The sequence below is a fragment of the Nilaparvata lugens genome, chromosome 5 (assembly GCF_014356525.2).
Source record: "Nilaparvata lugens isolate BPH chromosome 5, ASM1435652v1, whole genome shotgun sequence".
Lineage (NCBI taxonomy): Eukaryota > Metazoa > Arthropoda > Insecta > Hemiptera > Delphacidae > Nilaparvata > Nilaparvata lugens.
Genome location: NC_052508.1, coordinates 16,141,543 through 16,156,007, shown reverse-complemented (window position 1 = coordinate 16,156,007; position 14,465 = coordinate 16,141,543). Strand labels below are relative to the sequence as shown.

General features: G+C 35.1%; 1 protein-coding gene across 1 annotated transcript in view; it reads right to left on the bottom strand.

Annotated features, from left to right (window-relative positions):
• Nucleotides 1-8,461: 8,461 nt before the first annotated feature.
• LOC111050590 (leucine-rich repeat-containing protein 24) overlaps nt 8,462-14,465 on the bottom strand; it is a 53,564-nt gene continuing 47,560 nt past the window's right edge. Inside the window, exon 3 of the mRNA XM_039427762.1 lies at nt 8,462-13,627. Coding sequence (XP_039283696.1) covers nt 13,234-13,627 — 394 coding nt within the window. The 3' untranslated portion in view covers nt 8,462-13,233. The remainder of the gene's footprint in view (nt 13,628-14,465) is intronic.

Here is a 14,465-nt window from a genome sequence, read left to right as displayed (position 1 = left end):
CCTCCCATTCTTTATTCCATATTGCTCCCTGTGTATGAATTTGGAATAATAGCTGATCAAAATGTTATTCTAATGTTGTTTTCCATCTGCCATTCATCTTATATTGCTTTTGGAAAAGAATTTTAAATATGGAAACGTAGGCTGATTCAAATGTTATTCTTCCCTGTTCTCTACCTGTCATTCATTCAATATTGCTTCCTGTGAATGAATTTGAAAAAATAAAAACTTAGGCTGATTGAAATATGTTATCATTGGAAGAGCAATACACTGGAATAGTCTTCGTCAGTTTCATGTCTTCATAATAAAGGACTCAATCAAATTTATAGCTTGAGTAACTTGTTAAACAGTGGAAACAACGATATTCTTCATATCCTGTGAATATCTTCCATCAAATAAAAGTATCAAATGTCTTATCTATTCATATAATAACTCACTGACAGACTGACTGACTGACTCACTCACTCACTCACTCACTCGCAGAACTAAAAAACTACTGGACAAAAAACGTTCAAATTTAGTAGATATTTTCAGTTGGCCCTTTAGAGGCGCACTAAGAACGGATTTGGAAAAATTTCCAAAGATACGCTCAAAATCTGCGTTCTTCCAGCGTTTTTTGCGCTTTCTCAGCTTTATGGAGAACAGATCAACGGAAAATGTTCAAATTTTCTACAGAAGCTCAGCTGGAGTGTAATAATGTTGTGTTAGAAGGAATTTGTAAAAATACGCCCAAAATCTGCGTTTTTCCAGCGTTCACATCAAGTAATATACAGAAAATGTTCGAATTTGGTACAGAGGTTTAGCAAGGGTCTAAAAATTTTTTGATGAGGTAACTTTAATATTTCATCAAAGATACGCCCAAAATCAGCGTTTTTTCAACGTTTTTCTTAGCTTTTCTGCGTTTTCTCAGTACTTTGACTTTCTGATGGAATGAAGCATACTCAAATGGAAAATGCAGGAGAGCGAAGCGAGCCCGCTGATCTCATTTTTGGACGATCCAGTCGTGGGCCCGACTAGACGGATATGGCGAGCCTGTCAGCTAGTTTTAATATAATGAGAACTCAGTTGAATAAATTTCCCACAGACTGTCTAACTTCTCCTATTCTTCTAACGCTACCTTTGAACCTCTATTAATAAACTTATGATGTCTGTCTTTGTCAGCTCGTAGTCTTGATAATGTGTACAAATCAGCAAGAAATTATAATAATTACTGTCGCTCATCAACTTGAGTAATGCTGGCTACTATTGGTAGGACATGCATGATACACATGTCATCATACATTGTTGTGTCATCACAGCGAATGGCTTCGAGCAAAATTTGTCGAGGTTAGGTTTTTGTATCTCCGATTTTATGCTACTTTATCTCTGCTGCTCTATTCGAGGTTGAATAGTATTCCTATCATTATAATTTGTAATTTTCCAGTGGTTTGTTTATTGCTATTGGTTGTTTATTTCATGCCATAAGCCTCTCGCTGATGTCATACATGCATGATCAACATGTATGAGTGCATAATAAACACGCATGTACATATATGTTTATCATGCATATCCTACCGCTAGTGGTCAGCCTAAGCTACCAATTTTCCACTTAGCAGTTTCTCTCAATCAATTTTGCTCGATAAGTTACGCTACGTGGGTGATTCACAAGATAATTGTAAAGAATAAGGCTAGCTTCACACACATCGACTTCTGGATGTACGTTTTATTGTTGTCCTAATGAATTCTATTAGATTGAACAGATGATGTCAAACAACTAATAATGTTGGTCAAGTTCCGTAGATTTCATAAGGACGACAAAAAAAAATTGTACGTCCAAAATCGATGTTTGTTTAACTGACTTTACAGTTACCAAAACATGATCTCATTTATCTCATCTCTCAGGCATCTGCAGCGGTTTCATTGTATTACATTGTACTTATCTTATTTATTTATTTATTGAGAATACATTACATGAAAAAAGTACAACTCGAAGAGGTTTGCAGCTAAATGCCAAAACAAACCTCATTCACACAAAAAGTATGACACAAATTATTTAGAAATAATATTATTAAGAACTTAAAATTAAAAAGAAAAACAAAACTAGATAAAGAAAACAGAAAATAGTTGCTTGGAGAAAAAACTGTTTTAGAAATAAGAACTTGATATTAAAAATAGATAAACTTGCTTAAGAAAACAGGAAGAAGTATTATCTTATCTTATATTATAAATATACAGGGTTCAACCTCCCATACATCTGCAAGGATTAGATTGCATTCCAGAACATTCAAATCAACTCTCAACTTTCCAGAAATCTACAGAGTGATGGATCAAATTGCAATTTAGTTTTGGAAATGAGATGGCAGAACAATAATGAGCTCGGAAAGCAAGCGACACAAGAGTCTCCCGGCGCCACATCAAAGCTCATCTCTGACTGTTTGCACTTGCCACCGTTCACACTGCACTGGCGTTGATTGTTTACAATTGCAGCATGGATAATGCATATTCGGTCGGCGCGAACGACGAACGACGAACGCTGAACAGCGACACCAATACAAACTGAAGCGGTGGTGCCATGTAAATAGGATACAGGAGGCTGTGGTTTTGTGACGCCGACGTAAATTCAAGCACTAATTGCCCAAACTTGTGCTCGGCTTTGTTTTGTGTCTGTGCTAGTAGTTCGACATAAGTCCGCTGAGCTATCGCAGCGCTAGTGGCAACTGTGATTTCCAGTATTGCTCCAAGCAAATAATTTATGCTGTCACTTGATCAATAATTCGATTTACTAGTTCTGACAGCAAACTTGTTGATTGGATAAGTTGGAATTTGGACACTATCAATATTGAAATCAACTCCATTGACAGTTGATTCAATAAGTTTGGATTGGAGCATACATTCATAATAGAGGTTGACTATTCTACATTGTACATTATAACTATACTTGAACTCACTCTACATCTGGTTGATGATATATGTGATTATATACTACTAGCCGTCAGGCTCGCTTCGCTCGCCATATCCGTCTAGCCAGAGGGCTCCGCCCCCTGGACCCCCGTCTGGATCGTCCAAGAATGAGATCAGCAGGCTCGCTTCGCTCGCCTGCATTCTTCATTTGGGCACTTTTATCATATGTTGAGACGATCCAGTTGGGGGTCCAGACTAAACGTCTGGCTAAACGGATATGGGGAGCGAAGCGAGCCTGATGGCTAGTAATATAATATTCTCAGGAATAGCGCTGATTGAAGTAGCAGTGCCCAATCAATTTTTCCGCGATAAATGCATTTCAATCTTCAACTTGGTGCCAACCTAACAAAGTCAACTCAACTTAATGCCAACCTGACAAAATTATTAATTTAGTTACCAGTTAACAACTGTTTCGAAGAGGTACACTCTCTAGATTATAGTTCTATATTAACATATGGTATGGCTTTTTTTCAATTATAATTAAGAGAATAAGAAGAATATACATGCCAAAAGACGAACTTTGAACTCTTATAAGCCACCCTTAGAGTTGAAATATTGCCAAAAAATTCCTTAGTGCACCTCTAAAGGGCCAACTGAACATACCTACCAAATTTGAACGTTTTTGGTCCGGTAGATTTTTAGTTCTGCGAGTGAGTGAGTCAGTCAGTCAGTGAGTGAGTGCCATTTCGCTTTTATATAATTATATAGATTGATATTATATATATATATATATATCAATGAATGAGTTCCAAAATAGAAATAGCATACACAGAATATTGGCGTTGGAGATTCATACTGACGTTCAGAGATTTGATACTACTGAAGATATTTGAACGAATTCAAAATCTATAACGACATAGATTAAGTTATAGTAGGAAGAGATACTTTAAGCAACCTTGACAACCTCACTATATATAAGGTAACTAAGTAGCTCTTTCTACTATTAAAACTTCATACATGTCGTTATAGATTTTGAATCTGTTTAGATATCAACAGTACTACTACGAATAGAACGCTCACCTTCGTATTGGGAGAGTTTTGCGATTACTGATAAGAAATAACGAGAATTCTCAGAAACTACGAGTAATAGTTGGGTAAAAAGGTCTTGATAAGACACAAGATTCAAGGAATGTGAGTTTTCCAATAAATATGTCCAGAAAAATCAAAGTATAACATTCTTTCAACTATTCACAGTTGATTCAAGACGCATGTCAATCCCATGGGATCAATCAACGGGCGAAGAGCAGAATTCACGGAGAGCCAAAGCAACGCCAAATCCGATGCAAAGGAATGGCAACAGTCTGGCAAGAAGTTTAACAGAGTGGCTGTGTTTGGGGGACAGGCCAACTGCACAGTGGAGATAAAAAAGAGAGACAAACGTTGTTGGGAGAAACAGAGAGGAGAGAGAGAGTGAGTGAGAAAAAGAGCTCGGAGAGAAGAGAAACAAGGCCGCTCAGGCCTGGAAAGAGAGAGAGTGTGTGAGAGAGAGAGAGAGAGAGAGAGAGAGAGAGAGAGAGTGAGAGAGAGAGAGAGCTGTCCCCCGAGAATACTCACGTATCTTGGCGTCGTTAGGGATTCTGCGAGTTCTCCCCGGGGACCGTCGACGTGCCTGGATATCAGCAGGAAAGTGGCAACGTATTCCGATACACGCAGGACCAACCATTCCAGTTGGCACATAACTCGCCTTGGGTATTTCTTGTTTTCAATTCTAATTCACGTTTCTCAAATACGACATTCCTTCAGTTGACTCAGTTCAACTACTGAGTGGAGATACAGTTGTATCTTGAAGATACTTGTATCAACGATCTCTGGTTCAACATAATTTGGTATCGAGATTCGTAATTGATGGAATGTATGACCCTGATAAATGAATGAAACTTGTTTGACATTCCTTCAATTGACTTAGTTCAACCACAGAGTAAAGATACCGTTAAACCAAGTATGCTAGAAATACTTGTATCAACTATAGCTGGTTCAACATAATTATTTGATACCAAGATTAGTCATTGAAGGAGTGTGAGGCTAGCTAGACACACATCGATTTTTGTTCGTGAGATATTTGGCCGTCCTTATAAATCCTATTGGATTGAACAGATGATGTCAAACAGATGATGTTTGTCAAGTTCCGTTTAATCTGATAGAATTCATAAGGACGGCAAAATATCTCACGAACAGAAATCAATGTGTGTATGCGGGGCTTAAGCCTCAAATGAATGAATGAAGTTTGTTTAATATTCTGAGAGTTACATCACAGAGGAACTATAGGTAATTTGATTGTATATTAAGATATATTTTCGTGTTTTTCCATAATTGAAAGAATAAGACGTTGAGGATTAAGATTTTGATAAAATTACGAATCAGGATATAACAACAGGCATAGCCCAAAACTATTATGTTCCCAAACTTCGATAAATAATAGAATGTCCGGAATAATAGGTTATGTTCTTACTGAGGAAAGTTAAAGTTCAATGTTCTGTCCAAAAAATATATGAGCTAGAATTTTTAAATTTTCAAGATGTGGCAGGTGTTGCCATGAAACCTGGTTCTGTAATTTATTTTGTACAAGTATAGGGGGATTGACAGCATCAACGTCTTATTGTTTCAAGAACAAAGGTAGTTTCTCTATTTCCATTCTATGGTTTCATTCGGATTTTCGTCAAAAATATAAGTCATGACTCAGGCTGTGTCGAAAAAAATGAATTCAATGAGTTTCTCAGGATTTTATTTCTATACAGCTTAGAGTAACTATTATGGATTGATATTTAACACTATCTCATTTTGTTCCGGTGTGAGTTTTTGATTAAATATTGGTTAAAATATTCAGTATTATGTGAAATAACATTTTTCCTGACTTGAGAGAGTATGAATTCAATTTAATTTCGGTTGAAATCTCGAACTCTGAGTAATTAAGTAAGGTACCTACTTACTTTGATGATCAATATGATTTTCTATAATATTATATATAACTCATCAAAAAAGTTGGATGAACGATTTTTTATGAGAAGACGGTTTCAATGAGTCACAGAATAACAATCTCTAATAATATTATCATCTTTATTTATACCTTATTTGTTTTTTTTTCAAATGTTATTTATTGAATTGGGAGTAACTTTCATATGATCTGTAAAAATTTGGAAATAATTCAAATATATTAAAATTCACTTGGATTATAGACTTGCTCGATTATAGACGAGCTTGGATTATAGCTACAAATAGACTTGGATTATAGGCTCCGAATTCTCAGTGAGTAGGCTATCGAGAGGTTCTTTCCTTTCAAATGGCATGTAAAGATAACCTCTGTCAAGAATGACTTCTGTACTCACTTCTTATACTATCGCCAAAACTGATTTGTTTCTTAATTATTTTTGACAACACAACAGTCTTTTTTTTAATAATAGTTATCAAATACTCACGTGTGTGTTGTCAAAAATAATCTCAAAACGAATATTATCGACTAGCAGTTGGTCATGAATGGTGGAATAGATGAGTAAACTGATATTATCCCTTTTATTTGTTCTTATACGTATTGAACCATTTAATTATGATTGGAATAATAAAAATAACTAACACGAAACATAACTCACAGGATAAATCGTTTGTCAGATTCCGATAATTTATCCATGATAAGGTTTCTAGGAATCGTATTGTTCACAGATCACAATTATCCATCCATTCAAGAGTTTCTGGGAATCGTTCTCTTGAAATTGAAATCGTACATTTGATGTACCTTTAGGCATAATGGATTTCCAGGAGGTCCACAAATATAATTAGAAACCACCGGTGATCCCGTTGTGATTCGTGTTTTTGTTATAACTCCCTTTGGCACATGAGGATTGCTATTATGATCTGTATTTAGGGAAACGCTCTGTGGGCACCTACATGAAACTTCATTGACATTCACACATAGGCATCATGAATTTCCAGGAGCTTCAAGAATACAATCAAAATCCACATGCCTGTTATTCCTTCCTGATTTATATGTAACTGACACATACAACTATAATAGAGCCAAAATATAGGCTCTGAATGCTTAGTGAGTATCGAAAGGTTCTTTCCTTCCAAATGGCATGTAAAGATAACCTCTGTCAAGAATGACTTCTGTACTCACTTCTTATACTATCGCCAAAACTGATTTGTTTCTTTATTATTCTTGACAACACAACAGTCTTTTTTTTAATAATAGTTATTAAATACTCACGTGTGTGTTGTCAAAAATAATCTCAAAACGAATATTATCGACTAGCAGTTGGTCATGAATGGTGGAATAGATGAGTAAACTGATATTATCCCTTTTATTTGTTCTTATACGTATTGAACCATTTAATTATGATTGGAATAATAAAAATAACTAACACGAAACACAACTCACAGGATAAATCGTTTGTCAGATTCCGATAATTTATCCATGATAAGGTTTCTAGGAATCGTATTGTTCACAGATCACAACGATCCATCCATTCAAGAGTTTCTGGGAATCGTCCTCTTGAAATTGAAATCGTACATTCGATGTACCTCCAGGCATAATAGATTTCCAGGCGATTCACAAATATAATTAGAAACCACCGGTGATCCCGTTGTGATTCGTGTTTTTGTTATAACTCCCTTTGGCACATGAGGATTGCTATTATGATCTGTATTTAGGGAAATGCTCTGTGGGCACCTACATGAAACTTCATTGACATTCACACATAGGCATCATGAATTTCCAGGAGCTTCAAGAATACAATCAAAATCCACATGACTGTTATTCCTTCCTGATTTATATGTAACTGACACATACAACTATAATAGAGCCAAAATAGATACAAAGAATCCCTAGCACCCTTGGAATATAATTTCATTACAGTTTCCTATATAAAGTTGCTAGTGAGTTTGTATTTCAACTTTCAATTAATTAGCCCTATTATGAAAATACGATAGAACAATAATAGTTATTGTCTGTGTTTTGGAAGATCTATGATGTGTTTGAGAGTGTTTCATGAACCATCATTGAGTTTGATGCTTAGACTAATAAATGAAAGATATTTCCATTATTTTTTATCTCTTTTCTGTATAGGGCTACTTGTAATATGAATATAGAAAAAAATAGAAATCTCAGTACCCTTTTATTGAAATATTTTATCACAACATGTTTCGGACAAATGGCATAAATGTCCGAAACATGTTGTGATAAAATATTTCAAGAAAAGGGTACTGAGATTTTTTTTTATATTTATATTTCCATTATTCTCTCTCTTCATCTCTCCTTCATGGAATCAGTGATTCTGATTAGAATATGTATGTGATCATCCGCATCAGTGATCACTGAATCAGCATCAGTATCAGTATCAGTGATATTTTTTTCTCCTGTTTCAGTTTCAGGATGATGCAGTCTGTTGATTGACCACTAATCCTCCAAATCCAAGTCACTTCCATTCCAAATCTCCTATTAGCTCATTGTGGGTTTTGTGACGATGTCACATCCTTCACTGCTGGAATTCATAATAGATAAACTAGGGAATAAGGTCTAAAGAAATCAGAATCAATTAAAGGGGGTCAATGATTTCTCATCTCATTTTTATTTACCAAATATACATAACATTTCAACTGATCTATATTATTTACAGAACGTAGCTTTGCTCTTTTTCGTTAGTAAATCACAATACAACTAATATCTAGAGGTTCAATGTATTTAAAATATAATGTACGAGTATATTTACATTGGTAACAGAGTCAGACTCACACTCTTCACGTTAGATGTCGTATGTGGAACTCAAAAATCAAATAATAGTATAAATAGTGTATTTATAATAATTATTAGAATGAAACAATAATCATAGTATATTCATAACAGAGCCTAACAGATCCAGATTGAGCCTAAATAGTGTTATTATTGCTCATTTTCATTCGAAAAACTCCGTATTTGAAAGATGTGAGAGGTATGAAGCGAATATGGAAACCTAAAAAAACAATTTGTCAAAGATTCTTGATAGAGTTTAGTAACATAATAGTTCAAATGCTTCTTGATTACTTGGAGATTTTCACAAAAATATTAGAATAAATTGTGCGTCACATGACATTCGACTTCATTTACCGTACTATTATTAGATAATCATTGAATTCCGCTGGAAAATGTTCATTTGTATATTTATTGAACTTGTCCTCCTATATTTTGTATATTTTGAGTGAATAAGCTATTTGATTTGATTGAAATTGGAGTCTTCACGGGTTCTGTGAGTCTAACAAAGTGGAAATATCATACTCATAAATGCAGGGAATTGAAATGGTAATATCTTGGTTTTTATTTGCATCTATCTTTGAACTGTAACTACAGCAGGATAATCTATGTCACTCGAACGTCAAAGGTCACATGGGACACGCATTGGGTTGGCAATATTTGTTGGGCCATCAATATTGATGTGTGTGAATTAAACAGCAGCAGTATCTCTCTTTATGCACCATCATTCGGATGTCAGGTTGTTCTGCCGCTGAATTTCTGAACGCGCACTCACACACACGACCTTTAGCAAAGCTCTGGAGCTCAAGGAGAGCGCCAGCGATAAAATGTGTCGTTTTACTGTTAGACATTTGTAATAGGAAATTGGATGTAGGATCACGGAAGAAGAAGGAGGGTACGCGCTATTTTATGCGCTTTCCAGCACATAAAAGTGCACGAGAACAACAACAAGATGGGCGATTCTGTTTTCGGCTACGACGTCAAATTGTCCCGACGGTCTAATTTAATTTTGAGCGACTCGACGGCGGGTTCTCAATTCCGAACGGATGGCGGAGCGTTATTTATTGTACGCGCATGAAATTGGTGCGGTTTGTTACATTATTCGACGTCACGTGATCAATCATGGAGGAAATTCGGTTCGGAGAAAGTTGAGAAGAAATTAATATTGATGGGAGCTTGGGATCCAGTTGGCGATATTTCATGGCCATGAAAAACTCCAAGTTCGAGTATTATATAATATACGAGGTATATTATTGATGTACCAATTGAAACAGATCTCTACAGAACCTTGTATGTGGACAGAGAAAACTATACATTGATATATAGGTTTTGAAAGTCGAATATCTTCACCTAGAATTTTTTATTCTATGTGGATTTACATTGACTTAAAAGAAGTTTTTTAACCTAACCTTGCTACAGGTGAAATGCGTCGTGTAAAGATTGTGCTCAACTCTTTCAGGTCAAATCCAAGAGTTAACTCCCTCAATAGAAATAATATTTCAATCATATGAGAATATTATTCATACTTTCAAAACGTGAATATCTTCATCTTTTGAAATTTAACTCAATTATCATTTCAACTCTCATTAATCTTGATTATTTATTTCATAATCAAATATTGGTAATATCTCTAGTGTCAGACTCCAAACACACAATCATCATTCCCACTTCCATATTCAAGTATCAACATAGAGAAAATATAGCATAATTATTTTCTCTGTATGATATCAATATAATTGAACCACAAAAAGTTTTAGTGGGAGACTTTATTAAAGAATAGAGTAGAATATCGAATTTTAGAGATTGATATTGATTTTTGTGTTCCACAATGACTAACGAGAAGAAGCAGTGTATGACAAGAAAATCATTATGACTTTGTTTTGAGAGTGAGCCAGTTCGAATATTCTTCAATTCAATTGAAAAGTTTCATTCATCACGCTCTTAAAGAAAACCCATTACCGGTACAACCTCGTAACCTTCTAGAATGACCACAAATTTCATTCAATTTAATGCTTTTCATTCATCCCATTCCATTTTATATATCACTGAAGATTTGATCTGGAATATGTCTGCATTAATACAATATGATCTAAATTAGAATAGATTTGGTGCTAGCCAAGAGTATCAAGATGAACACTGTATTAAGAGCAGAAGTGTAATAGACCCTGAATTCAATTGGCTGGAAAGTATCTACTTTAGTTTCGTGACTTTACGCCATAGCTTCTTTGAAAATATCATCAAGGATTTGAATCAATTTAACAAGAAATTATTTTGAACTAAAATTTTGAAACACTTATAAAGTAGTAAAAAATGCACTTCATTATCAGACCTACAAGAAACTGATGAACCACACCAGGTCAGATTGATCGTCACTGCTAGTAAGTGCATTTTTCACTTCATAGGTGTTTAAATTGATTGTGTATAAGAATGGAAATGCAATACGAGAAGTAATTTGAATAGATTCAGTCCTGATACTCATTAGTGGCTTGCTCCATCCAATGGAACACGAATTTTTCCATCTTACGATAATATTGCTATCATAATCTCATGAAATTTCGATTGTTGAGAATATTCGATGGGATCCTTCTCACACTCAAACTGATTTTCCTGTCTGACTTGAATAATTTCCCTGCATTGGAGTGGATGCTGTATCATGCTATTTATTCTTAACGTGTATTTACTATTGAGTTTCGAGTCTGTAAAAAAACACATTTTAATAGTTCAATAAATCATTCAAAACTATTTACATCATTCGTATGAAAATCTTATGACTAAATCGATAATTATGATTACAAGAGCTACTATTCAATAACAATTTTCTCAACAACAATACAATAATTCCATATGTGTCATCTCGTACTAAATAATAATGGTTCTCCTCAATGATCATTGATGATAAAACGCTTAATATTATTTACATTACTAAATACAATATTGCATATTTTTCCTCTAGAAAACCCATTTCCAGATGAGAAATCACTTATTTAAAACTTTGAGCACTTCAACAATGATTCATTCCATCAACTGTAGATAGAAATTAACAGATAAAACTGGAAACACCAGCTCAACAAATGGTTCTAGGTAAGTACAAGAATGTTAGTTCCTTTTCCGAATCTAGTCATCAACATCGAAGTAAAATTCGAAATGCATTTGTCGAATAGTCTAGATGAGTTCGTAAGTAACTTTGGACTTATCCAATCGTCTGTTACAAACCGAGTTCACATTTTCTATATTTCACTTTCATTATATTATATCCAAAAAATAATAGGCCGTATTATTGGCAAGGTTTCCATGGAATTCGTGAAAATCCTGTGAATAACTTAAGATTTATTTATAATGATGTTTTGGGAACTCAGAAATTGTGATATATTCTTCATTCTTCAGTGGATATACTTGAGATGAAACTGATAGTTTTCATTCTCACTTTTTAATCCAATTTAGAACTTAATCACATCATTTGTATGAGATACAGTGTTGATATTAATCATATCCACAGGATTCCCAACAGTTAACGTGTTATAAAATACAGGTACACCACAAGAAAATACAGCAAATTTTTGCGAGCAGTTATTATCTCATCTCTTCATCTTCGACATTCAAAACATTCCATGTCATGTAATCTTCTTCTCATATAATCTAAAATCATCCTTAATTAATCATTTTACTAAAAAGTGTAAGAATAAAAATCAATAATTTATGGTAACTTATTTGGAGACTTAGAACATAATTTATTTCTCGAAACAAGAGTTTGTAAGAGAATAAAATAGATCCACAAAACAATCCAATATTATTTTGACATGATAATAACACCCTCTATGGAAATTGGAGATTTAATTACCAATATTGACAAAATTCCATTCACGACATAAAAGTGACTTTTGTCGCGTCTTCACGAGTATGAGAGAAAACTTTTCACACTATTGTATGACATCACAGCACTGATAAATTGAAAAAATATTGGAATTTTATTACTTAGTCGAACGATATTCTCTTCACGACAGCTCACGTTCATGAACCTAACAGAATTAATAGAATAATAAATCAATCACCGATTTTATAAATAAAATGGATTATGATGAATGTTGTTTACTGTACTGTTAATGGGAGAGAATTCATTCTCTTGGAAATTCATTAGCGTCAATACAACAAATCAATACGTGATATTAGTGGAAAATAGTCATAGATCTCACAATAGCTTTCCATAGTTTGGTGTGCATCAGGTCCTACTCCTGGCCTCTATTATGGCAGAGTTTGATCCATCATGGAATATCTTCACATCATTATAATACAATCAACATCATTATAATACAGTCAACATCTTTATAACATCCACGAGCGTCAATACAAGAAATACTATCTTTTCATTAGTAGGAAATTTTCATCGATTACATGAAAGCTTTCTACAACTCATTGATTGTTCGAGTTTTGGTACTTGAGACAATGCTGTCCTTGAGTCATTATTCACGAGAGTCAACACAACAATTTCTACATGTCCTTAGTGTAATACTTTATAACGTCTTGATAGATCTTTTGAAAGCTTTCTACAGCTTGGTGTCCACCAGGGTCTACTTCTGGGTTCGTCAAATTTCCGCCGTTTCGACGGAGTCACCCTCGAAGCCCTCGTCTGGACTCTCGGTGAGCACCGGCTGCAGACGCAGCGAGTTGTGTGCCGAGACGTGTGCCGGCTCGCGGTCCGGTTGCGTCCGGTGGTCCGGAAGCATCGCGTCCGGTGATGTCTCAGGCCACTGGGCCGCCTTATCTTGGGGCTCCGCCGCCGCCGTTTGACTCCCCTTGTACTGCGCCGGGGGAGAAGGCAGCGTGTACGCCGGGTGACAGGGTGGTTCTATGAAGGGTGGCTGCGTGGCGCATGGGTAGCCCTCTGCCGTGTAACGGACATCGGCTGGTGCGCCGAAGTGCTCGTAGGACGCCTGCCGTTGCGACGACGTCGACAGGAACTCGGCCTCTCGAGAGTACCTGCAACATAAATGGCATTCTGATCAGAAAAATTCCAGTTCTTTGAAATCCAATTTGAATAACTATATTGCTGAATACATTCTACAATATGGATAAAAATAGAAATCTAAATACTCTTTTTAAAATTGTTTACTCACAACACGTTTCAGCTTTATGATGCCATTATCATAATTTTTATCATTACATGTGGTGAATAACAATTTCAAAAATGGTAATTACATTCTTCAAGTATTCAAGAGTAGCCCTTAGGGGAAAAAGACATTCTACGATTTATGTGCAATGTGATGATTTCTGGATTAAGTGAAAGAGGGAACTCTTATTGCCTCAACTTCGCCCAACTTCGCTCTACTATATAACCATATTCGCCCAACTATATAAATAAGGCTCTTATTGCCTCAACTAAGCATCCATATAAACTGAATAATTCAAGTATAAACTTCAACAGCATTCAAAATAGAAAATAGTTATTCATTCAAGATACATTCTGCCTGTATGGATCACACAACGACGGTTTTTAATTTCGTTTTTGTTTGAAAAATATTCATACATCGTCATCAATACTGAGCAGGTGAAGGACGTTTGAATAGTTGTGATTAATTGTTGATGCGGAGGATTCTATATCAAACCCTCAACGTAATAAATTTAATGAAAAAATTATGGTTGGTTACTTGCTGGGTAATAAAACTCAACTCAGCTACGTTTAATTCTAAGTGCCATTTCACAGTGCCAGTTCAACCAAAATTTCATTTCTGACTGAATTTAATCATAGAGAAAACTTAGCAAAAGATGATATTCCATGGTATAGGGTGTTTATGTTTCAAATTCCACTGTTTGTTCA